Genomic DNA, 27,873 nt, shown 5'->3' with positions numbered 1-27,873 from the left:
TTATAATCAGAACCTATCACGAACAATTTACTTTGTGCAAAGACTGACGTTCGACTGTCCGTAAACAAGAGAGAGATTCACTGTCATTCAGAAATATGCACACGGGTTATTTATAGTCAAGCAGACGACATTAACTCCCCTTATTTCCTACTTGTGTTTTTTAAAAGGGGGAGATCACTGGATAGAAAATCGCTAGATCAAACAGTGCCCGTAATCTGGATTGGAAATTTGGTCGTCTGGTGTGACTTCTGATTATGTCTTCGAAAGTGGCGGGATTACGAAATATTGTTTCTGTTGTGGTTTTGTTCGTCGTTACTCAATGCAGCGTGGTTCCCCACACAGACGTGGATATAGATAAAGAGGAGTACTCATTGACCATTCGCATGCCAGATGTAGTTTCTGACAGGGTAAGATTTTTTACCGTTTTTTTTTTCTCTTTGTTCTGAACAAAGCCATATAAGATATAGTCTAAACCAGTGATGCCCAAACTACGGCCCGCGGGCCACATCCGGCCCGCAACGTGGTTCCGTCCGGCCCTCCAAAACGTCGGCAGAAAGAGTAGAAAATCACCCCCCCCCCCAATTTTTTAACCAATAATAAAATGTTGAAAAATGTATCTTACCAATGTTAGTGCCCTCTGATGAAATAGCACCATGACATTTAACATTTGTACGATCATGAAATGGGAGAGGTAAAAACAACTACAGGATACAAGTGGAATTTAGAATCTTCCAGAATTCCCGGCCTCCCAGCAGAAAGTCTGGGTTTTGACGTATGAGACTTCATTTCTTTGAAATGTCCGACATTTACCTGTTGTTAAGAGACATTCGATTTTTTTTTAAAAATCCTTTCTAGAAGAAAACTTGAATGATTATTTATTAATCTACAACAATGAAACATAATTTTGAGAGTCATGGGCCAACTCCTAAACTGTTACATGCTTTTCCGACCCACCACATATTTTTGGAATCTTCACCTTCACCTATACTTAAGTCTGATGAACCGTTGGAGCACCACACAAGATCTGTCAACTGTCTTTCTCCATTCCACTCTGTCTTTTGCCTTGGATAGAATTTCATTGAATGACAGCCATGACTGTTCTTTCATGTTGTCTTCCCATCGCTTTATCTGTCTGCCTCTTCTTCTTTATTGTTCGAAATTATAATTATTCTTTAAAAAATGCACGACTTTTATACGTGTTAAAACATTGGAGTAATATTGCGAATGTTACTTTTTACAATTCCTCTACTCAACTTGCAACTTCGTGGGAACTGGCAAATATCTATCAATGCTCACTTTTTTGGTGCTTTCTGTGTACATAATATTGAAAGTATTGATAAGTTATGTATTTTAAATGATAAATGATAATTTTTGTGCACGATTGAGCATCAAGTACATTGTTGTTCTTTTTTTAGCTAGTTATTTAGACATTTAAGTCATTGGTTAATATGCACGACTAGATGCATGATGCGTAGGACGTAATCATCTTCTTTTTTGAAGTAACGTCTGTATTATATAAGATAAGATAAGATCTCACACATACGATATTCGAAATGATTTTTCCCTTATTTTTTTAGATTCCTTTATATGGCCCCACGCTCACATTTTTCCATATCGCTTTCTCTTCTTTTATATGTGACTCTGTATTTTGTAGCATAAAAAATGCAGACAGAATCTTGATTAAGAGTTGAAAAAAAATATAACTATATACCTTAAAGCGATGCCATACGAAGTGGTCTGACAACTCCAAGGCTCTGAACATACCACAGGAAACTCTTGCTACCATTCATAAACTGCCATCGCGTTTAAAAACTTCTCATTGGGCACAGTCAAGGGGCTACAATGAATTGGTCCTGTTTAATGACCCTCAATCCTGGCATGCTACCTCAAAATTAATAGATTGGTAAGTTAAAAAAAAAATGTCCTGCTAACTACTGTCAAAAAAAGCAAACTAAAACTCTATGGCCATATCGTAAGGTCCTCGGGGTTCGGAAAGACCTTCCTTCAGGGAACAGTAACAGGATAAAGAGGAAGAGGCAGACAGAGAAAGCGATGGGAAGACAAAATAAAATAATGGTCGGGCATGTCATTGAAAGAGATTGTATTCAAGGCAAAAGACAGAGAGGAACGGAGTGTTACGGTGAACAGATCTACTGTGGTGCCCCAAAGGTCAAACAGACTGAGGAAAGGGAAAGGTGAAGGAAGATGAGACTTAAGCCGGGGCAGCCAGACTTCGACACTTTGCACACCTTTAAAGTCGCTCCTCAGAAAATCCATGCCCTTTTTAATATATTCAAGACAATTAGAGGTATGACATGTCGCCATGACAATTACACCCCACACAAAACGTGTGTGTGGTATTGAGTGAGGTATTTGATTATTCATATTTCTGCTTTGGAAAGAGAATATACTCATTTTAGGGTTTTAATAAGTCCTTCCTACTATTTTTCCAAGAACACCCATTTTAAGTTTATTTCCTTTCCAATAAGAAGATGCTAGTAAAAGACTTCAATCATGGAAACACAAGAATATAATTAATCTACAAACTAGAAAAAGCTTAACGAAATACCAGGGTAGACAAAGTTTGAGAACCTTTGATGACTAGACTGTTGCATTGTATTCAAATAGAAAGAAGCTGAATCAATAACACTTTAGAGTTCTTAGGAAAAATCACAATGGATTAAACAGTTACCAAAGACACTACAATAAATTTAATCAATTGTGATTTTTTGATGTTTTCTCACCTGTTGCGATGTGTGTGTGTGTGTGTGTTTCAAAATGGCGGACAGAAGAGGCGGCTTCTTTGCTGAAATGGTGAAACTAGACGTGTAAGCAATGGCTTCCGTAGGACTTTTATGCTTAATAATTTCAAATCACTGCCGTGAATGCGATTGAGTAATAATTTGCGTGTATTGTAATACTACTGGCTGACTCTCAGGGGCCTCCTTTGAGTTTACGATTAAGTTTTTTCTTTAACATTTACTCACTTTCTCGTCCTTTTTTTTAAAATTAAAACTACACACGCTATGGAGTTGAGAAAATAGTGATTAGTAGAGATTCAAACTCACAGATATTATATAATTACAGATTCATTGTGTTAATAAACTAGCTGTAGATCTACGTACAGCGACAAATCATCCTCGATGTTGAGAAGGTGAAACTTTGGCTGACTAAGTGACTTAAGCTGATAATTTTATTTAGTGAAGATGTCAACACGACCACCTTATTTAAAAGTGTATTTCGGGAAATCGGAGCAGCAACACGCCCCATGTTCTCTCTATGCAGACAGATTTGAACCGGAAGTTATTCAACCCTAGTCCTGTCTAAAGTTCCACAATGGCATCCACCATTACCTAACAACCGACTCTGTCAAATTAAGTCTAGCGCTCACTTGCTCTAAACGTATCTCTTGCTCTAAGACCATATCTCGCCTTATACAAGTATAAATGACTTACAAGCTACTAGAGAGAGTTAATTTTACTGTTTTTCAGCTATTACTCTTCAAAGAACAACGTTCCTTGTTTTTTAAATTCATAGAAAATTTCCTAACACTAATTCACACATTTTAAATTTTTTTACCGTTCTCCTGGTCTAATGCTATAACTTCATGACCCTATATTATTATTATAGCTTTTATATAGCACTACTTTCATGCTTATGCTCAGAGCGCTTTTGGTCCAATCTCATTTGTGGACCAGTGGGTATCTAGGAGTTGGTGTTCCGTGCTGCCTATATTTCTTAAAATACTTGTATAGCACAACATCAAGTAATGGAGGCAAGGATGTGTCGAACTCGTGAGCAGCATAGGCGGACCATATATCTACTAGTGGGTCACATTTCTCCTCCAGTGGACCTTCTATTTTGATGTGAATTCACTTACTAAAAAAAAAAAAAACTTTATAGGAATTCGTCATACGGTACAAGAAATACACCCTATACTAATGTGTGACTCTGAAACAGTAGCGTCTTAAAACTTAATCTTTTTTTTTTACCTGAGTAGATTTGTTTCTTTTTAATGAAATGTTTGAACATGTGTTTAATTGTGTAGACTTTCATGAGATCCCTGCGTTCACCTACCTAGATAGAAACATAGAAAATGTCGACAAATATCAAAATAAACATTTTTCCTACCAGGCAGACGATCTAGTGTGCACAGGAGTGAAACTTGACCCGGCAGAGGCGTATCTCAGTGAGTACAGTATTTAGATAAGCATAAAGATTTGGAAAGAGAAACTAAGTTTTAATTAACCTCTTTAAATAAAAAGCCAGTTTAAAAATTGGATTCTTTAACCTGCTATCTGCTATAACAATATGTGTTGGAAATCAATGCTTGGACTGTGTTTTGTATTTGGTTTAATCAAACTCTGAACGTTGTCACACTGTTAATGTGTTGTTAATGTTACATTTTGTCTCGGTAAATTGACTTATTCGTTTTGGCCAGGCCGAAATGGTCTGAGACTTACAACGAAGCAGGACGTTTTGGCGCCGCCGTTTTGGCGACGCCGTTTTGGCCCCGCCGTTTTGGCGCGAAGGTCGCTTTGGCGCGAGCCGTTTTGGCGACGGGACGTTTTGGCGCTAAATACATTATGTACGTTTATTGTATTATTTCTTTTAAAAGAATTATTCATATCTATGTTTTGCAATAGTGTCGTGTGTTAACACATATTTTTCACGTAATAAATGTAAATGTGTGTTTGTTTTCACATCGTTTTCTTTAATAAACATTTTGGCTTGTGTATGTGTGTTTATTAAGAGGCACACTGTTATTTAATGACTGTATTGTCACCCAAATCACCCCTACCCAATTTCTCAAAATATATCTTTTCAAAGTATCTTAGTGTCGTGAATTTGTTTCTATCTATTGTCGCCCCTAGTGTTTGTTTAGATTTGTGGATTCACGTTAGAGTTTGTACTGACCACATTCCGTGTCTTGATCTTTACTATGTGTGAAGTTATTGTCGTCATTCAGCGTAATAGAGCTTTAGATGTTAACATGGTTTTTGTTATATTAAAGTGTGACACTTAGCTAGTTCGTATATTACACTAATGTCAAATAAAAAAAATCTTTTGGAAAGAAATCCAAAAATGTCATCCAGTGCGATTAGCAAAACTCACATATAGCATGTCATTACCATTCAGGAATCTGACTTATTAAAGGCCTATATTCATGAAATAAGCAAAACCTTTATAATTAAAAAAAAAAACAATTCGCTGAACGGTGTTAGAATTCATACTATACATACAATATTATGGTAGAGTGAAATAAACATTGTTGTAAAAGCTACGTGCTTATTAAATAACCGTCAAATGATATCTCGCGCCAAAACGTCCCGTAGCCAAAACGGCTCGCGCCAAAACGTCCCGTCGCCAAAACGGCTCGCGCCAAAACGTCCAGTCGCCAAAACGGCGGCGCCAAAACGGCGGCGCCAACACGTCACGTACCGGACTTACAAGCTTATAGCGAGAACAATAAGTATAGGGTCCCTGCGCCTATTTAAAAAAAAATCGCTTATATTGCGTGAACTGCATATATCGGTATTTAATAATGTAAAATTGTAAAACAAATTTCATCACAGATATTCAAAATTACTTTTATTATACTTTTATCATTAATAATATTATTGTTGCGGGTCGCCGGCCGTGCTCGTGTTTTGGGATACGTTTTAGGGGAGAGTATCGAGCACTCTGAGACTGAGTAGATTTATACAAAGGCGTAACCAGCATTTTTCAAGGGTCTGAAATAGGGGCTGTTTAACTAATGTTCCTTTGTATCTGTCACTCATTAGTGTGACTTGCGCTGCGCTGTTGTGAATGTTGGCGTGTGTAAAGTCTAGGGTTTTGTGATTTGGCTACGCTTAGCACATACAATTGTGTGAATATGGCCCACTACTATTATAGACAAACGACAACGATCGGGTTTGAAATTAGAATTTCTAAATAGTTATGTACATAGATAGAGTTTGACAAAAAGGGTTTGATAGAATTACAACAGCATGTATAGAAATGGACGAATACCCAATATGAACATTAGGTTCTAGTCAGAGATTGTAGTCATAGCTAGGTGTGCTCAGGGAGTGTCTCGACTGTCATCAATGCTCTGGTCTTATGTTTCTTCCTCATGCCGAGCAGTTCTGGCCGAGCTGGATGAGAGGGCTAGCTGCTTCTGCTGAATGCTTGGTGCATCTTGGACTGGGATTGGTGACAGGTGACGTGGAAACAGGCCGAGTGCAGTTCAGGCGTTGCGGTGAGGCCAGCTCTAAGGACCGCTAGATCACACAAGCGTAGAGAACTGAGGAAGATGTCAGGCTGCAAAGATAAAGTAAAGAGGACGAGTAAGCTTCCATGACACTCTTTTGGTTGGTGTAGAACAGTGTTTCTCAAACTGCAGTTCGCGGATCCGCAGAAAGATGAAAATTGTATACATTTTAAACAACTTCTTCGCTAAAAGCCATTTTATCCTATCAGATCGTTTGAATAACAATCGACTCGCCACTCACTACTGTTGAATATATCTATTACTTACTATTCTATGGAAACCTAATACAAAGATTTGCAGACATTCTTTACTTCGATATTCCCGACTGGGTTATGAGTCCTTTTGCGCTTGGGCAAAGTCAGTTCCCAATCACAGATATACTAATACAGGTGCAGCTTATTGAAATATGCCCAAACGAGGCCCAATGTTTAAACAAAGAGACCATAAATTCTGGTAAGAAAAACATATCCCTAATTTGTATTCTGGGTCATTGTCAAGAAGTTGTTGACTGCTTTCTCTACCTTTATTTTTGATGTAACGAGCCTCATCACAACTAAATAAAAACAAAAAAGAAACCGACATGAAATTAGTGCTCGTTGAGCCTGGCATAAATACACTGATAAAATCTCATCAACCTCATCCAATTTATTATCCAATTCATTATTTGTTGTTGTTCTGACCTTGCGATCTATGGGGAAGATGATGTTTAGGTCATCTGTTTCTATGGCCAATGGTTAACGATCAGGATGTCACCTGGGCAACACAATGACCAACCGCCTTTAGTTTCCCCAACTTATGTCAGGTACCCATTAGAGTGGCGGACTCAGGGACAGCATAAAAATCCCGAAATTCAAAATCCCAGTCTTCTCTGAGCTTTGAGCCCATAACCTCAAGGAATGAAGTTTAATAGAAAAAATAACACTTAGATTCAAGAGCTGAAAAAAGAGACAGTCGCATATCAACCAAATAGGCTCATAATTGAGTTATATGTTAAAGCTGCCTCATAATTGAATTGTATGTTAAAGCAGCCTCATAATTGAGTTATATGTTATAGCTGCCTCATAATTGAGCTATATGTTATAACAGCCTCATAATTGAGTTGTATGTTATAACAGCCTCATAATTGAGTTGTATGTTATAACAGCCTCATAATTGAGCTATATGTTATAGCAGCCTCATAATTGAGCTATATGTTATAACAGCCTCATAATTCAGTTATATGTTATAGCTGCCTCATAATTGAGTTATATGTTATAGCAGTCTCATATGTTATAGCAGTCTCATAATTGAGTTGTATGTTATAGCAGCCTCATAGTTGAGTTATATGTTATAGCTGCGTCATAATTGAGTTATATGTTATAGCAGCCTCATAATTGAGTTGTATGTTATAGCAGCCTCATAGTTGAGTTATATGTTATAGCTGCGTCATAATTGAGTTATATGTTATAGCAGCCTCATAATTGAGTTGTATGTTATAGCAGCCTTATAATTGAGTTATATGTTATAATAGCCTCATAATTTAGTAATATGTTATAGCAGCCTTATAATAGAGTTATATGTTATATCAGATTGAACAAATGTAAAAAGACATACATCTAGCGAAAATTGAACTAGCGAATGCCAAAAAAATATAGGGGGCTCCCTGACATGAGTAATAATTACTTACATAAAACTGTAGAAATTGTTGAAATTATAATCAACAAACTACTCTAGGTTTGTATATATTCTAAATCCAACGTGTGAGTTTGTTCAAAACAAAGCGTAAAAATAGAAATCTAGTCTAGATTTAGTCCAATACTTTTATGGCCCTGGATCGCGTGGTGATTAAACTACGCCGAGGTCCAGATTATGTTTAATACATGACAACTCAGGATATTTATAGCATGATCCTGTCGTTAAGAAATGTAATGGGCACTATCTCACCACCTGGATTGAGCTGCTTCAGCATAACGAATTTATAGAAGAGAATTGAGGGCATGTAAGCCTGATTATAAGTGAAATAGACATAAATCTCTACTGATTGCTTTTAAAGCACATGAATATAAAATACATAAGTATAAAGCATATGAATAAAAAAGGGGAATCTAGGAAATTTAGGCACTGGAAATTTAGGCACCGGTAATTTAGGCACCCAGAAATTTGGACACCCAGAAATGTATGCATTCCGTAATTTAGGCAACCGGGCAACCGGAAATTTGGGCAACCGCAAATTTGGGCACACTAAAATTTAGACACCGGTTTATTGGGCACTATCTGAAAGGCTAGAAAATTAGGAACCGGAAAATCAGACAGTCTTTAATAGCTGCCTTAATTTTGAAGATAATTAAAACATTTTAACGTATATTTTTATCTTTAGGCAATGGGCTATTGGTGACGTTATCAAGAATACCAACTATAATTATTTTCACTGTATTTTCTGGATACAAATGATAAGAGGTGGGGCTTTCTAATTGCGATCGGAGGTGGGGTGTGGGGAGACGCCTCATATCATGTCTCCCGTAAGTAGGGAGTAATTGTCTTTTTTTTTTTAAATTTTTTTAATGTTACTGCATTGTTTGCAGGGTTTAATCACGACCAAATATCGGAACGAAACATTACACGTCAGAGGATCCAATCTCTATATATGTAATTCTCTTCATCGCTCAACAGTTTGGACATCAAGAAGTAAAGGAAAGATCACTCTTTTATTTCTGCAAGTTGGACTAAATTTACGCCACGAAAAAAAAAGAGCTCCTGGTAATTCAGTCAGCCGCGGGAAATCTGTTATAAGTTATAAAATGGTTAAATTTAATAATTTACATCTAGAATTAGCGCGGGACCTATGAAAGTGCGTGGCCCACTGCGGTCGCATAGATTGCAGTGGCCTTAGACCGGCCCTGCAAAATAGCGGCGTATGCTACGCAGTGGGTCGACTATTGATATTATAAAATATACATTTCAACACTCAGTCTTGCTGAATATGTGAAACGTCTGCCTAACAGAATGTCGCTGTCTGTGTGTCAATGCTAAATTTATACTCCAGTCACGTGGCATTAAGATCTGTCTCATGTGAACTCATCACGCTGTAATGAACGCGAATGTCCAACTTGAAAACATAAACAGGATGATCGCCCTGTAACACTTTGTGTAACAGGTTTCTCCACCAGATGGCGCTATGACATTTTTCCCCCGCTAGAGCAAGAATACTATACCGACGAAAAATAAACCCCAATAGCAGTGTACAGAAATCTAAAACATAGTCAGAAGATCATGTTACTACAGAGAAATGGTCATCCAGGGCTAACTCCGAACCGTGTAAAGGTTTACCCAGACCCATCACATATTATGAAACTTCTTCGCCTATCCTTTAGTCCAGTGTTTCTCAAACCTTTTTTCCTTATCGGAACACTTCGCACGTTTTGAGTATTTATCGGAACACGGTGGTGGCCTACTAGTTAATAGTTCCAGCAGTTGTTGGAACACCTATGCAGGCCTCACCGAACACTAGGGTTCCGCGGAAAAAGGGTTTGGGAAACACTGCCTTAGTCTTCTGAACTATTGCAGGACCACATAAGATCTGTTAACTGTCTTTCTTCATTGCTCTTTGTGATTTGCCTTGGATAGAATGTCCTTCAACGAAAATCCTGTCCATTCTTTGATCTTGTCTTCCCTTCGCTTTCTCTGTCTTCCTCTTCTTCTTTATTATATTGAAAATAATTGTTTAAAAAAATGCTAGCTTTTTATCTACGTGTTAAAACAGTGGAGTAATATTTCGAATGTTTCTTTTTTAACAATTCCTCTACTCAGCTTGCAAATTCTTGGGAACTGAGAAAAAAACTGGAATCGAATTTCGAAAATGGCTCTAACGATTTTTGTCGAAATCTGACAGTGGATATATATCTTTGGGAAAATAGAATACTAGATAATAGGCCACACTGGGTTACTCTAACTTGAGTTTGTCTCAGCAAGTCTGTCCAATATGGTCGACATGTTTAGAACTTAAAAAAAAAAATTACAAGGGCTGTAAAAATTAGATCTCAGCAACTCTCGGATCGTGCTCGAAACATGTAAAAAGGTTACAGCTTGGTAACATTCTGAAAGTGAACCATTTGTGTACTGAAGGTTACAAAGTGTCCAAGCCCCCTTTAAATCCTAGTTAAAAAAAAAGTAATATGTTAGGTTTATTTATAAAGTTATGGTATTTCCAGAATAAATTCAGCAAATTATGTTTGTTAGCTTAAGTAATACACGTATAAGCTTAATTATACACTATAGAACGCTGAACTCAATAAGCGACGCTAACACTAGACGCTGGGTATTTCATATGCTTTAATAACACACTCTCACTATCCACGGGTTACACACAACACAATAATAATCACTTTCTTACCAAAGGGAAATAATTCTGCATGCAAATATAACACATACACATAAACACAATGTCAACAATGTGTTGGTATAAAAATATTACATATGTATCAGGGCCGGGCTTAGGCTGGTTTGACCGATTGCTCCAAATTGGGCCCACGCCACGGAAGGGGTCCCGAAAATTACATTTACGCATATCGTTAATAGCTCCTTTCACAGGCCTTTAGCGATGTAGGACTTAAACGGTTAACATATTCAGTGTATCATACGATTGAAGTAGCTTTAATTAAGCCCCTGGATCTATTGCGTTTGAGTTGCTTCCCATGCATGTTGTATAATACATGTAGATACAATGATATAACCAACAGTAATAATGGTTGTTGTAAAATTTAAAAAAATAAAAGAGTGGCCTCGTAAGCATTCATTAAATTGGGCCCCGCAATTTGTAAGGCCGGCCCTGATATATGGGTGTGTGTGTGTGTGTGTGTGTGTGCGTGCGTGCGTGTGTGTGTGTCTGTCTGTCTGGCTGTCTGTCTGTTAAGACTATATGGTCTTCCGAAATTGTACAATTTGTTCTTTATGGCTAGGTGTAATAGCCCACACATTGTATGAATACATATGAACATAACAGACATGGAAACAAGTTGTACCTGTAATGAGACAAGTGTTATGTGTGGTGCTTGGTATGGATCTAATCTAACAGCACCTACATCAATGCCAGATAGTATAAGTAGATTAGTATTAGTAACGAAAGGATACAAATAAATCAATTTACAAATTCCAACTTAATAACGTCGCAATAACATTTCATCACACGGTAGAGACGCGATAGAAATAATTGAGACTATTTACGGATTAAGGAATATATCGGATTTACCGAAATCTTTACGAAAATAAACATATTGTTATGACTTTGCCATGCGCACCGCCATCCAAGATAGTGCAGAAAGAAGGTGCGCACTATCAGTGACCAGACAAGTCGGATGTTGACATGAAGAGACTAACGATTTCCGCCCAAGGAGAGAGCCAATATGGAGATGCTGTACTCAAGGCAGATGCCCCTTTGTGTTTGTCATGTCTCTATGTAAATATACGTATATGTCCTCGTTGAGTTGCCTCCCTTAAGTTATTACAATATTTAACAAATGCAACGTGTTAGGATATAAACTGGTACAGGATATAATGATAAGCAGAGTTATTTTATTCCATCTCTCTGAAACCAATTCTGTGTATGAAATGCGAGACTACTATTTAATAAACATTTTGCTTTTCGAAGGCAATACAATAGTTCTTCAATGGTCAAATACCAGTACCTATAATGTAGCGCTACGCTACTTACATCAATTGTCCACATTGTTAAAAAAAGATCCCATTCAGACCTTGTAATCTATCTTACAGATGATGTAAAGGTCAACTGTTTCTGTGGCCCACAGTTAAAGAGGGTGTAAAAATGTTTTACATGTTTCGGATGTTCCTTCAGAGTTGAAGATAGTTTGCTTCCTAGTCCAAACCTCCCGCAGGACGACGGGGGATGGGAGCGGGCAGGGTTTGAACCCTCGACCGTCAATAAATCCGAACGACAGTCCAGCGCGCAAACTGCACGCCCAGGCAGCCATCCTACGGTTAACGAGGGTGTCATGTGGCCAGCTCATCGACCAACCGCCCCTTCTTTTCCCCAACTAATGTCAGGTAGAGCCGGGTAGTCCACATTGACAACAGCGGATACCTTAACTTTGCTTCAAAAGAGCGACCCTCTCTTCGACAAAAAATAAATGTAACAGACCTTTTTAAACCAATCTATATATATAATTCTCTTCACGGCTTAACAGTTTGGACACCAAGACGTAAAGGAAAGATCACTCTTTTATTTCTAAATGTCGGATTAGAGTTACCCCACGTAATTTTAGCGAGATAAAAAATGAGAGGGGGTGGGGAGAACAAGTAGTATTCACCCGTCACTAAATAGCAGGGCCGGACTTAACCACTTTATGGCTAGGGGTGTAATAGCCCACACATTGTATGAATACATATGAACATTACAGACATGGAAACAAGTTGTACCTGTAATGTGACAAGTGTTATGTGTGGTGCTTGGTATGGATCTAATCCAGTAATGCCCAAACTGAGACATGGCCAAGAGGTCATGGAAAGATCACTCTTTTATTTCTGCAAGCCGGACTAGAGTTACCCAACGTAAAAAAAAAAGGGGGGGGGGGAAACAAGTAATCTATTCTGTATTCACCCGTCATTAAATAGCAGGATCGGAAATAACCATTGTGGGTCCTATGGAAACGGATTAGGAGGGGCCAAGTAGGGTAGGGATACGGATAATAAGTGAAAATTAAGAATTTCAATTAGAAAATAAATTCGTCTTTGCATCTTATTCATTCCTTACTACGTACAGAATTACTTTACGAGCCTTGCGTGTAGCGAAGCCATACAGCATATAATAAAAAATATCTACCTAGATCACGCTCAATAGAAAGAATTACCAAATGTTTAAATATATCTATGAGAATAGTTTTCACCCAAACTAATTCTTAATTAGTTTTAGGCGCGAGAAGCTTCTTTCACCAGATTCCACAATTAGGGGTAATGCATAATGCCTTTTTTTTTATCGCGCATAGGATTGGCTTTTTCCATATTAAATGACACCCCAAAATGACATTTGTGGTCTTTATATTTCAGGAGATTTGTATGTGTTTTCAAAAAATTTTAATAATTTTCAGGACTTTTTCGTATATTTTGCAATTTCAGGAGATTTCCAAGAACTCCCGGTAAATAAGGAGTCCGCTGGAAATCTGCTATAAGTTAGAAACTGGTTTAATTTAATAATTTACACCTAGAATTAGCGCGGGTCCTATGGAAGTGCTGTACCCAGTGCGGTCGCATAGGTTGCACCGGCCAAATGCCGGCCCTGCAAAATAGCGGCGTATGCTACGCCGGGGGTCGAATAGTATTGTTTAAAACCACAAATAACATTTTACTGTTTTGTTCATTATAAAGTCTGTCTTTCAAATGTGCACAAGTGCATTATTCACGTATTATTTCTTAGTTTTTTAAACCTAAATATATACTAATTTCGGATTCGGATTAAGCGGACTTTTGGATAATCAAAGTTTGGATTATCGGGACTCTTTCACCTTAAGTCACCTTCATCTATCCCTAGTTCTGTTGGGGCATCACACAAGATCCCTAACCGTCCTTCTCCATTTCTCTCTGTCCTTTGCCTTGGATGTAATTCTATTGACTGACAGGCCTGTCCATTCATTAATGTTGTCTTCCCTTCGTCTTCCTCTTATTCTTATTCTTCCTGGTTTTGTTCCCTGAAGAAAGGTCTTTGCGAGCCCTGGGGTCCTTGTGATGTGGCCATAGAGTTTGAGTTCACGTTATTTGACAGTGGTTAGTAGATCATCGTAAGGTCCAATTGCTTTATTAATCCTGCTTCTAATCTCTTCATTCGTGATGCGTTCTTTGTAAGTGAGACCTAGGATCTTCTTAGTTCAATTGCTAGGATGCTCCTCTCGAGATTTGCAGTCAGTGTTTAAGATTCGCAAGCATATAAGATTATGGCGTGACCAGGGAGCGCCTCAGTCTGATTTTAGTAGCGCCTCAGTCTGATTTTAGTAGCGCCTCAGTCTGATTTTAGTGTCGAGGGCTATTCCTGATTGTTTAGACTCCTCTGTAAATAATATGAAGATGACAGGACCTATTTCTTTGACAATATTTCGAACAATCCCAAATTATATCATCTCTTTGGGTATAATTCAACTGATATAATAAGGCTGTGGAATTTTTTATGATTGGCTCAATCTCTTGACAAAACAAGATGTGTATTGTTTATTGTCGCATGCTAAATGTTCAAACCATTAGCAATAATATATGGTCTTTTTTTCACAAAGGTTATATCAACTCGCTGTGTCTGTCTGTATGGTACAATTTATGTACACGTTAATTCTTCCTCACCCATCGTCTGAATCTTTTAATCTTATTAATACAGACGTAACTTCAAAAAAGAAGAGGATTTCGTCCCACGCGTCATGCATCTAGTCATGCATGACATAAATTATGCCAAGTCACTGGTTTTCCATGATCTAACAAAAATAGAGAAGAAGGAGCATTTGTACAAATTTGTCCTAGCATATGGGACGAGTAATGTGCCTTTATCTTTGTGACTTTCTGAGTATTTTATTAAATTTTGTTTTTGTATTTGAAGATTATGGTTCAGTGTTTTATGTATGATTCAATTGCTACTTTACTTTTGAGTCTTCTCTTCTGAAGGCCTTCTAAATTTAGTGATTTTACTAAAGGTGTTACTCTAGTGAATATTCGTTTGTTATGAATCTCACTGCTCTATTTTGTGTCTGTTCCAGTTTCTTAATGTTTTCTTGAGTTGAGGGGTCCCAAACGGAGGATGCATATTCCATTATTGTCCTAACCAAGGTTAAATAACATTTTAGTTTTATGTTCTTATTTAATTTATAGAAATTTCTTTTAATATATATATTAAACACAAGACATACATATGAACGAATCCCCATCCAGACTGTACAACACGGTTGAACAGTCAAAATATCGAAAAAATATTTTTTGGGGATGGGGGAGGAGCATTGTTGGCTGAGTGGTAGGGCTCTTCGTTTCCATACCGGGGGGGGGGGTCCCAGATTTTTAATATTGGGATTTTAAGACGCCCCTGAGTCCACCCAACTCTAATGAGTACCTATCGTTGCCTGCGTTCACTAAATTTCCACTGCGATATCACTTACATTATATAAAAACATATATTATTTAATGTTCAATGTAGCCTCTTGAATATAGATGTTTTTAACCTATCCCAGTCAGATTCAAGCCACACGCCAAGAAAGAAACCGCTCACCATATGATGGTCTATGGCTGTCACCAACCAGCAAGTCATGATGCCAGCTGGTAAAGTTGTTTTTATCATGAGTCTTAGGTAGTCATCAGAGTTAGAGAAAATGCCAATAAACAGGATAGTGGCGTAGCTAGAGTGGGGTGGAGGGGGTCCAAAAAGAAAATCCCCCAAGGGCCAGACACTTATCAACTTCCTTTGAAAGCGATGCGTCATTTGATACTATTTGATACTATGCTTCCTAGATATGTGAAGCTTAACCAACACTACAATTCGGAATACAGTATTGTAAATTAGTGTTACTTTAAATCATGTATTTTTTTTTAAATGCCATTGTAAATCATATAATTAATCAATGTAGGTATTAATCTAGTTGGTTATAAACTTTGTACTTAAAAATGAATGCAGATATAAGCTCATATAATTAACTGTTTCTCAGTGGCAGCTTGATCGTTCAAATAAAAGCATTACCGTCTCCCAAAAATAAGTGTAAAAAAAAATACTCTGGTCGTTGAAGACAGAAAAAAAGGACTAACTCATATAATGTGACCTTTAACCTCTTTATCTCTTATCATATAACTGCATTCTGTCAGGCAATCGCGTAGGAAACTAAATTTTTGATAGACCATTACTCTTTGTTCCATCTGATATGTCAATGCGGACATTTCTCAAACCGCATGTTTCCTTCTCTCAAGCTGACGAAACTGCCCATACCCGTGTCATAGATAGTGTTTGTTGCTCATACGAATGGTTCTACTTTCAGTAATTGTTGTACTTTCGCTTTCAAATATTAGCATAGCAATTTTTTTTATATCAGTCAAAGAATAACTTTAAGGCAATAATATCCTGTTCGTAACATTATTGTAACATTTCATTGTTTCGGAAGAGATTTACCTTGTATGACGTCATCTCTTACTGTTGCCAGGCATTGTTTCAACACCGATAACTCGGACGAGAATGGTGTATGCGGCGACGGTGAAAGACAGGTTCTATTCGCTTGGGCTATGGACGCTCCAGACAAGAGCTTGCCAGAAGGTATGGTCATTATGATTTAAATAGAAGAAGTTGGGAGTATTAGAGATCTACATACAAACACAGTCATGCGAACACACACACACACACAAGACTCGGTTTGATGGTATTGCAATCCCTGGGACGCTACTATGCCTCAAAGTAGCCCTCGGGTGAAAACTATCGTTAGAGCAAGCGATTAGGTTATATCCCGACATTTCAAAGTGACCATTTTGTGTAATACCAACCTAAAATTTAAAAAAATCCAGTGTCCACCAATGGTCGTGTGGACAAAAGGGTGTTAATGGAAGAACATCGGATTTTGCTAATAAGAACTACCAATTAGACAACTTTAATTGTGTTATTTCGTCCAGTACGGTTATTATTGCCAAAAGTGGTAATAGATATAAGCACTCAATCACTCAATCATATATACAAAATGTTTCCAGTGGTAAGCGTCTAACTTAGCCTCTGACCATGAGCCCAAAGCATTGTCTTCACGTGTAGCTAGCTCAGTATCACTGACAGGAGAAGGCTCGTTGACCTTGGAGCAGAGGCGGCCTTAGGGGGGGGGGTGGATAGTGGGGCTGCTTTTGGGGGAGCCTCGTGACAATTTTTTTTTTCCATTTTTTTTTCTGAATCATTAGTTACATTGATTAATGGCATCTAATTCTATTAGATTCTGACAAAATGTTACAAGCAAGATCTTATATGCAAAACAATTACACTTTACAAGGATATTAAATCGAACAGCTCATTTTATAGTACCTATGGAAAGTACTATGTTTTGCAACAATAATAAGGCCTAATGCTAGGCCGCCTCTGCAAGGAGCTACACTCTGCTGATCCTCCCATGCTGGCGATGTGAGACTATTGGTTATCTGCCGTTTCTATAGACACAGCGGCTGCGTAGAGAGATGGATGAACCGCTGTCTGATGGACCATCTCATTCAAGGCCTAATTCTATGAGCTCAACAAATTTGTCAAATACAATAGCTTACGATTGCCATTGTTATGTTTAGAAAGTAGCATTGTTTCAATGAGTTATAACTTTGTTTATATTTGTTTATTAAATCTTAGCTTATGTTGGAACTTATTTTTTTCAGGTGTAGGGATCCGAGTCTCAGGACAAACTAACATCAAGTATTTGGTGGTTCAACTTCATTATGCGACAGCTTTTAGGCGTAAGAATTTCATAGTTTAAGACTTATGTTAATAGCATTTTTAGGGTCTATATATATGCATTATGCATGTGTGTGTTTAATGGTGTATGTAGTTTGTTGTCGGTAACCTATGCTTGTTTAGGTTAATATGTGTAGATATGTGAATTAATTGTGCCTGTGGCTGTGCTGATGACAAATATAAGTGTTTACATTAACATATGTATTTGCCATTGTGTATGTATGTGTGTATCAGTGTATATATGGGTTAATGTGCCTCTGTGTACCAGTTCTGTATTTGCGGTTATTGCCACGCTGTAAGATCTTTTTCTAACATAGCATGCAATGTGAATTTTTGGTTCCTGAATTGGATTTAAATACCTTTAACTTGTTGTAGGCGCGTTGGCTGAGAGATAAAGCTTTAGCCTTCCGAACCGGAGGTCCCGGGTTCGAATTCTAGTGAAGACTGGTTTTGTTAATTTTCGGAATTCGATGGCACCTCTCTGATGTTGAAGGGTAAAGATGGTTGTTCGTTGTGCTGGTTACATGACACCCTCGTAAATCGTAGGCCACAGAAATAGGTGACCTTTACATCGTCTGCCCTATAGATCGCGAGGTCGAAAAAGGGGATCATTTTATCTTCAACCTGTTACTAAGGTACCATCTCATCAGTCCTTCTTATTGGTATGTCATACCAACCTGTTACTAAGGTACCATCTCATCAGTCCTTCTTATTGGTATGTCATACCAACCAGTTACTAAGGTACCATCTCATCAGTCCTTCTTATTGGTATGTCATACCAACCTGTTACTAAGGTACCATCTCATCAGTCCTTCTTATTGGTATGTCATACCAACCAGTTACTAAGGTACCATCTGATCAGTCCTTCTTATTGTTATGTCATACCAACCAGTTACTAAGGTACCATCTCATCAGTCCTTCTTATTGGTATGTCTTACCAACCAGTTACTAAGGTACCATCTCATCAGTCCTTCTTATTGGTATGTCATACCAACCTGTTACTAAGGTACCATCTCATCAGTCCTTCTTATTGGTATGTCTTACCAACCAGTTACTAAGGTACCATCTCATCAGTCCTTCTTATTGGTATGTCATACCAACCTGTTACTAAGGTACCATCTCATCAGTCCTTCTTATTGGTATGTCTTACCAACCAGTTACTAAGGTACCATCTTATCAGTCCTTCTTATTGGTATGTCATACCAACCAGTTACTAAGGTACCATCTCATAAGTCCTTCTTATTGGTATGTCTTACCAACCTGTTACTAAGGTACCATCTCATCAGTCCTTCTTATTGGTATGTCTTACCAACCTGTTACTAAGGTACCATCTCATCAGTCCTTCTTATTGGTATGTCATACCAACCTGTTACTAAGGTACCATCTCATCAGTCCTTCTTATTGGTATGTCTTACCAACCAGTTACTAAGGTACCATCTCATCAGTCCCTCTTATTGGTATGTCATACCAACCTGTTACTAAGGTACCATCTCATCAGTCCTTCTTATTGGTATGTCTTACCAACCAGTTACTAAGGTACCATCTTATCAGTCCTTCTTATTGGTATGTCATACCAACCAGTTACTAAGGTACCATCTCATCAGTCCTTCTTATTGGTATGTCTTACCAACCTGTTACTAAGGTACCATCTCATCAGTCCTTCTTATTGGTATGTCATACCAACCTGTTACTAAGGTACCATCTCATCAGTCCTTCTTATTGGTATGTCTTACCAACCAGTTACTAAGGTACCATCTTATCAGTCCTTCTTATTGGTATGTCATACCAACCAGTTACTAAGGTACCATCTCATCAGTCCTTCTTATTGGTATGTCATACCAACCAGTTACTAAGGTACCATCTCATCAGTCCTTCTTATTGGTATGTCATACCAACCAGTTACTAAGGTACCATCTCATCAGTCCTTCTTATTGGTATGTCATACCAACCTGTTACTAAGGTACCATCTCATCAGTCCTTCTTATTGGTATGTCATACCAACCTGTTACTAAGGTACCATCTTATCAGTCCTTCTTATTGGTATGTCATACCAACCAGTTACTAAGGTACCATCTTATCAGTCCTTCTTATTGGTATGTCATACCAACCTGTTACTAAGGTACCATCTTATCAGTCCTTCTTATTGGTATGTCTTACCAACCTGTTACTAAGGTACCATCTCATCAGTCCTTCTTATTGGTATGTCTTACCAACCTGTTACTAAGGTACCATCTCATCAGTCCTTCTTATTGGTATGTCATACCAACCAGTTACTAAGGTACCATCTTATCAGTCCTTCTTATTGGTATGTCATACCAACCAGTTACTAAGGTACCATCTCATCAGTCCTTCTTATTGGTATGTCATACCAACCAGTTACTAAGGTACCATCTTATTAGTCCTTCTTATTGGTATGTCTTACCAACCAGTTACTAAGGTACCATCTTATCAGTCCTTCTTATTGGTATGTCATACCAACCTGTTACTAAGGTACCATCTCATCAGTCCTTCTTATTGGTATGTCATACCAACCAGTTACTAAGGTACCATCTCATCAGTCCTTCTTATTGGTATGTCTTACCAACCAGTTACTAAGGTACCATCTTATCAGTCCTTCTTATTGGTATGTCATACCAACCAGTTACTAAGGTACCATCTTATTAGTCCTTCTTATTGGTATGTCATACCAACCAGTTACTAAGGTGCATACTGATCAATCCTACTTACTGGTCTTAGCATCTCAAACTTCGCCTCGATTTATTAAGACACATGGGATTCGAAGAGCGGACTTCGTCTGTTCTCATCATCGCGTTGTGAAACTCAGGTATTTAGTCTTATGTATGAGATGTGTTACGCAGGTGGTTTCCCAATCAGGCAGCTCTTTGTAAAGTTGTGGGTTGTTGCTTTTATTTTCTCTATAGGGATGTTTTGGGAAGGCGTGGTGTCTGACTGGTAAAGGAACCGGGGGTTCCAGGTTCGATTCCAGGTGAAGACTGGGAATTTTAATTTCGGGATCTTTAGGGCGCCTCTGAGTACACCAAGCTCGAATCGGTACCTGACATTGGTTGAGGAAAAGTAAAGGCAGTTGATCGTTAACTGTTAGCCACAGAAACACCTTACATCATCAGCCATATAGATCACAAGGTCTGAAAGGGGAACGAGGGATGGGGGGATGTTTGGAGCCAGTCGATGGAGAAAAGAAGGGACACAGTTGGCAATCACTGGAGAAAACTCATAGTGGCAAATTTTCCCATTTCTGGCTTCCAGAACATTTGTTTTCATTCTAAGATCAAGTCAGAGACTCTTTGATGTCTTTTTCTTTATCCGCATTATAGTTTAACTGAAAATAAACATACGAGACAGACCCTATAGCATTGTTGAGCAGTCAGGGTTATCGAGACATTGTATATAGTTGATGATTATTTATACTGTTCGTTGTAAAATACCCGCCGCAGCTCATCAATAATAAATTCATCGTCGCAAATATAATAGCGCAAGTGAGGAGTCAGAACGAGATTATCTTTTAAATGTAGGCCTACGTAGAAAGTAACTAAATCTCAGATTTCAGAGTATGTGTCATTCTGAGATAGTTTATAGTTAACGGTTCATGGTTGTACTTGAAATAATTTGGTTACTTTCAAAGCCAAGTGTCACATTCAGGAGTTAAAGAACACAACTTTTAAAAAAAATTCATTTACTGTATGCCAAATGAGCTAGCCTCCCAGCCAATTCCAGCTATTAGCCAGAGAAAGTGTTTCCGGAAATGTTACCCTGATGTTGTCTTTAAAAATGTTTTCTTCCCTTAGCTGGCATTACCGATAACTCTGGAATAACAATAGACTTTACAAAGAAAAGGTAAGACAATAATTTCACTCGTACGATAGCAGTTATTAAAATCAGCATTCCATTTTATCCTAATATACGTATTGAATATACTAAAATTATATTATTATTTATTTTATGTATTTATTTAAAGGGAGGTAGTTATGTCAATTTCTTGTATTTCATTTTATATCAGATTACCTCCCTTGATACGTCTAATCGCTATAGTGAAAGAAAATAACACAAGCATTGCTTGCTATTATTTGCTATCAAATATTTTTAAAACATGGGCCAAAATAAAATGAACTTTATTCATATATAAGAAAACACAAATAGTTTTATATACATATATTGTTCATCTAACGGAATTTTTAGATACACAGAGTCCTGGGCCAGCATAGGGACTGTAGATCAGCATTTCTGAAACTAGGAGAAGCACCCCCAACGTCTTAACAATGGTGGGGTTGGGAGATGGTTTTATCAATCCATGTTGGCATATTGACAAAATAAAATGAAACTTTCACTTGAGCCAATGTTTCAAAAATTATAAAATGTATATTGTTTTCGCAAGAGTCGTCAGCAACTGTAACTGAACATTTTTTGGAGAAGACTTTTCAGAACTTCTCCACTAACGTGATTCTAGGCTGGTGTCAGAAGTGGGGGAAAGACAAACATCTGTTGTACATAGTTATAATGACGAACTCTGTTGGGACGAAAGAAATGTCAGTGATAAGATTTCTTACTGTAAGACCTCGTACTGAATACATTGCAAGATTTCTTACCGTAAGACCTCTTACTGAATACATTGCAAGGTTTCTTACCGTAAGACCTCTTACTGAATACATTGTAAGATTTCTTACTGTAAGACCTCTTACTGAATACATTGTAAGATTTCTTACTGTAAGACCTCTTACTGAATACATTGTAAGATTTCTTACTGTAAGACCTCTTACTGAATGCATTGCAAGATTTCTTACCGTAAGACCTCTTCTTGAATGCATTGTAAGATTTCTTACTGTAAGACCTCTTACTTAATACAAAGATGATGTTATGACTATTACTTCCATGACAAGCATACGTGCGCTATATGTACCTCCAATGTTCCGCGCATAATAGTATTGACCAGAGCTGCCTCCTTGTTTATTAGACTTTTTTTTACCTGTGACTTTTTTTTTTTACTGGGATTAATAGTTGCAAGAAAACATGTCAATATCGCCCTGACCTTCAACCTTTTTACTATGACTATTTTTTTTTCGACATGCGCTCTTCTTACTACGAAAAAAAATACTTTGTAGACGTCAGGAAAACGAATTTCTGAAGGTCAGATTGCAGGAAAACGTGTGTCACTGGAGCTACGCCCCTGACATTGCTGGATGGGGACCGTATAGAGATCCCCCTGATCTCCTCGCTGGGCTGAACCCGCTACTTTTCCAATAAAATCTCAAGAAAGAACCTTATCTAACATTTAAAAAATTAAAATTATACACGAAACATTTTTAAAAAATGTTTTGCATATTTATTTTTTTTTTTGATAACATTCTTGAAACCCACTTGGTCGACACTATGGGAGCCAACAATGCTCCCAGTGGAGTAGCATCTAGTCCTATGACTATTAGGGGCCCAAAGCCTGTGACATACCAACCATAGCAAGTGTGGGTTTCATTGCGTTGGGGGCTCGTGACCGATCGGGGCCCACATGGGCCTATTAAAACTACCTGTATTTCAATGTCTTCTTTTGTTAAATATACAGACTACTCGATTTATTAGCTACACACTAAATTTGTCTTATTGGAAAAAAGGGGGGGGGAGTCTGACAACATATTCTTGAGCCTGGGCCCACCAGTACCTTCCTAGTTCCTACGCCACTAAATTCTCAAGGTCCCCACCTATTTTATTTATTTATTTATTTATTTATTTTTTTTTGGGGGGGGGGTGAACGAATTTGGTTTCCATTTGGAGGCGTCACCGGTAAAAGTTTGAGAAAAACTGCTCTAGACATTCTGTAATAAATGAACAAAATTGATTAAAACTGATTACTTACTTGACAGTGATTTAATTATCGCTAAGTCCAACCGCTTGTTATCATAAGGCGACCAACCGTCAGTCAAGGACGAAACGATACTCCACGCTTACAATATCACCACAACAAGGTGAGCGGAAGTATCTTTCCCCGAAACTCTCCTACGAAAAAAGTTAGCGATTGCCAGAATTTGCAAAGCAAGCCACCTCTAGCAAAATCTCTGTGTATACCTTATCACGTGATATAGTGAATGTAATGTAATGTCTTTGATTCCGAAGATTAAAGATGAGTGCAGTGTTTCACGTGACTATTCAAAACCAGTTGCGACCTGTATATTTTTTTCACATCATATGCAGACAAAGCTGGGAGTCTATTTAAGTTTTTGTCTTCTGCGCCTTTTTTTTTAACAAGGGTTTTACTTTGTGTCTCAAATGTTTGTCCATTTTGTGTATTAACAATACTCTTTTAATGTTAGATAAGCGCTGTTTAAATAAAGAAAAAAAAATTCTTAGAAGGACGTCAATGATATAATTATCAAGATTTTTCTATTCCCAGACCAGAGCAGATAGCTAATTATCTAGTCCTAGGTAACTTTGGCAGGATCCCACCGAAACAAAAAGGTAATCTATTTAACATACATTTTGATTGAGTTGTCTTATTGAGCTAGGGCAAATGTATTGACGACGAGTCAGAAGATTAAGTATTATTGTTACATATTATTTTTCACTTGAATACCCCAGTTGCGAGCTACATATTTTGACACGACTGATGCAAAGCTGATGTCCGCCAGTGGTCATTTAAATTTCCCTATTTTTTTTTTCATTTTGAGCGTCAGTTCTTGACTTCGGCAAAGCTTTTTCTTTGGGTGTTAACTGAATGTCCCTCGACCTGTGCAAGAGTTTCCCCAGCTGTCTCTTTCAACAGACGACTGTAGCGAGTTGTTTACATGTATTACAATGATGGTAGGCCTAAACTGACGACGGAGTTGATCTTAGGGCGCTTTCTGGGCGCATTAAACAGATTCAACATCTGTACTATTCAACATCTGTACTGTTCAACGTCTGTACTATTCAACATCTGTACTATTCAACATCTGTACTGTTCAACGTCTGTACTATTCAACATCTGTACTATTCACATCTGTGCTATTCAACATCTGTACTATTCAACATCTGTACTGTTCAACATCTGTACTGTTCAACATCTGTACTGTTCAACATCTGTACCGTTCAACATCTGTACTGTTTAACATCTGTACTGTTAAACATCTGTACTGTTCAACATCTGTACTGTTCAACATCTGTACTATTCAACATCTGTACTGTACAACATTTGTACTGTTCAACATCTGTACTGTTCAACATCTGTACTGTTCAACATCTGTGCTATTCCGCCTTATACTCCCTGCTGAATGCGTCTTCAAGTAAAAATATTTCGCACATCGAAAGGGGGATAGCCTATACAGTAATTGACATGGCAAAAGATTTTCACTTGTTTGTTTGACATGTGTCGGATGTTTCTTCAGATCTGAAGATTATTACATCCTATTCCAAGCCCAAACCTACCACAGAACGACGTGGAATGGCAGCGGGCAGGGTTCAAACATCAGAGATCATTGGGGCAACAGTCCAGAGCGCATACCACAAGACCACACAGCACTCCAATAGAAGGAAACTCGCTTGGACTCTGACCCAATCTAGTACACAGATTATTTATTCTTTATTTGGAATCTTGAATTCGAGAAAAGATTTCATCTCTGTTTTAATGTGTTTTTATCTTCAGCTTTCTATATGGAATCATCCTGCGTGTTTGGACAACCTTTTACGATCTATCCAATCGGTTATCGCACTCACTCTCATAATTTAGGTAAGTCACTTGTTATAAGGAGTTACGAACGTTACTGAGACTGAATTATTTCACATAGTTTACTTATGAGAGATGTTATAAGGTAAGTTAACACAAAAATTTCGCTAGCTAGACGATTGTACACAGTCTACTTATGAGAGATGTTCTAAAATTAAATTATCACAAAGATTGCGCAAGCTAGACGATCTTACGTAGTCTAGGTATTACATAGGAAAGTCTTAACATAAGATGTAAATCAAGGCTCGAGATAAAGGAAAATGTAGATTCAGTTAGGTAAATATTCGGGTTTCAATACTATTACTGTGATAATAGTATTTGTACATAGTACTGTAAATAGTTCATAGAATCTTGGTTTGTAAGATAGAATAAATTTCATGTTTGGCATATTCGAATGGAGGCGCGGTGGCTGAGCGGTAAAGCGCTTGACTTCCGGACCGGGGTTCGAATCCTGGTGAAGACTGGGATTTTTAATTTCGGGATCTTCGGGCGTCTCTGAGTCCACCCAGCTCTAGCGGGTACCTGACATCAGTTAGGGAAAAGTAAAGGCGGTTGGTCGTTGTGCTGACCACGTGACACCCTTGTTAACCGTAGGCCACAGAAACAGATGGCTTTTACATCATCTGCCCTAAAGACCACAAGGTCTGAATGGGGAACTTTAATTTACTTTTACATATTCGAATGGTCCATTCTCAATAACTTACAGTAAGCTAATAGGTAGCTAAATATATAAGATAAGAAGATAATAGCTAACAACTCAGCAGCAAAACGCTGGCAAGAAGAAAACTTATGTAGCATTCAATGTTGTCAAAAAATCTGAAGTTTACCTTTTCCTTTATTTGTATCTCCATTATAATTGCCTTTCTTATTTGTTTACTTCTTCCTTAAGGTTACGTCACATCCGGTTACAGAATACGCGACGGGAAGTGGACGGAAATAGGAAGAATGTCTCCACAGCTGCCACAGGTTAGTGGATTTTTATTTTTTTAATTTCTTGGACTCTGCTCTTTGAGTAACTATACTTAAGTACGTATCTTATCTAGAGTAATAAAATAATTTTTGTTCACTGTTTTGTAGACTTTTTATCCAGTAACGAATCCTGGCATGGACATCAGATATGGAGATGTCTTGGTGTCCAGGTGTACAATGAACAGTATGGCCAGAGCAGAAGTAACCAATATAGGGTAAGAACTAGGGTAAGCCTCAAAGGGACATGATAAAAATTAATTAGTATGGAGTGGATTTATGTGTGTTGGTTAATGTATTTTTTTTTAGAAAGATTGGCGGTATGTGGAGTGTATTAAAGATAGTGTGCTCCATGCAAAGACTTTACAAAGCTAGGGCTATCAATGTCTCAAGAAATATCAGGAATTGATTAACAAAGGAAAATACATATTTAATAAGATAATTAAAGTAAACTGTAAATACACTGCAGCAAATCACAGGCTTGGGTAGGATAACTAACTAGAAAACTACATTTTACTGGAGATTCTAAAACTCTCAGAAATCTAATAACAATATCTCAATGGTCGTAACGATGGCTGGGGGCCCTGGCATAGGACTCCAATACATTTTTTAGAGAAAAAAATTAAGAATCATGTCTACTAGACTAGCTTTAAGTCTCTACTATGATTCAAGATTTATTCAAGAATAATTGCTAGACTATTAGCTAGACTACAAATGTTAGAAGATCACTGGTGAAATGTGGTAAAGTTATTTATAATCTGGTAATCATGAATCGTCCATGAAACACATTACGCGCTATATAAATATAATTTGTTTGTTGGTTTAAATATAGATACAACTTAACAAGAAGGTTTTTCATTTTCTCGTATTTTTCAGTCTTAATTTGTTTGTTTTTCTATTTCATTTGGGGCCACCCTATTCCATTCGCCTAGGGCCTTCAATTACTTAAGGCCGGCCCAGCTACTAAACACTGTTATTGATCTATTTTCAATATTCACACTTTTTCTCATACTGACTCACGTGTTCCTTCACAGGCCAACCAATCACGATGAGATGTGCAACTTTTATATAATGTATTCGACCTTCAACCCCGAACAGCAGCCGACAAATTATTGCTTCAAGGACGCTAACAATTACACGTGGGCTGTCGATGAAACAGTGGACTTGTCAGACATACCTGACAACCTGAGTTCTTTGGAGGGAATTCCTGGAGCTGAAACGGTGGAGAAATACTTTAAATCTGGGGCACAAGAGCACCACCCCAAGGGTTAACGGGAAAATAAAAACAATGTACACAAAAATCTGCTTTTTTATTTTAGAATCAGTTCAAATTATTTACAGAAATGAAATAAAGCTTCAGAGTTTATTAAAAGAAATGTTTACAAATCAAACAATAGCTTAAAACAGAAAATTGCATTTAAACGTGATTAAACCAAGATTGTCTCTTTGTTTGGGACCCTTCGCCCTCAGCTGAAGAGAATCTAATGAAACTATACAAATTTGAAGAACAAATGAATATTCACATTTGATTTAGGG

The 27,873-nt window shown here is 37.7% G+C and overlaps 1 protein-coding gene across 1 annotated transcript; it reads left to right on the top strand.

Annotated features, from left to right (window-relative positions):
- On the top strand, window positions 1-27,638 carry LOC106051779 (peptidylglycine alpha-hydroxylating monooxygenase-like). The gene is made up of 11 exons (XM_056018270.1): window positions 1-407; window positions 4,135-4,189; window positions 15,442-15,529; window positions 16,399-16,508; window positions 17,591-17,668; window positions 21,473-21,521; window positions 24,064-24,128; window positions 25,291-25,374; window positions 26,261-26,337; window positions 26,449-26,555; window positions 27,372-27,638. Exons 1-11 carry the CDS (start codon window positions 255-257, stop codon window positions 27,607-27,609), a joined length of 1,104 nt encoding a protein of 367 aa, XP_055874245.1. The 5' UTR covers window positions 1-254; the 3' UTR covers window positions 27,610-27,638.
- The last annotated feature ends 235 nt before the right edge of the window (window positions 27,639-27,873 follow it).

Source organism: Biomphalaria glabrata, chromosome 1 (assembly GCF_947242115.1).
Source record: "Biomphalaria glabrata chromosome 1, xgBioGlab47.1, whole genome shotgun sequence".
Classification (NCBI taxonomy): Eukaryota; Metazoa; Mollusca; class Gastropoda; family Planorbidae; genus Biomphalaria; species Biomphalaria glabrata.
Note: the sequence above shows the minus strand (reverse complement) of the source record. Positions and strands in the feature narration are given on the sequence as shown.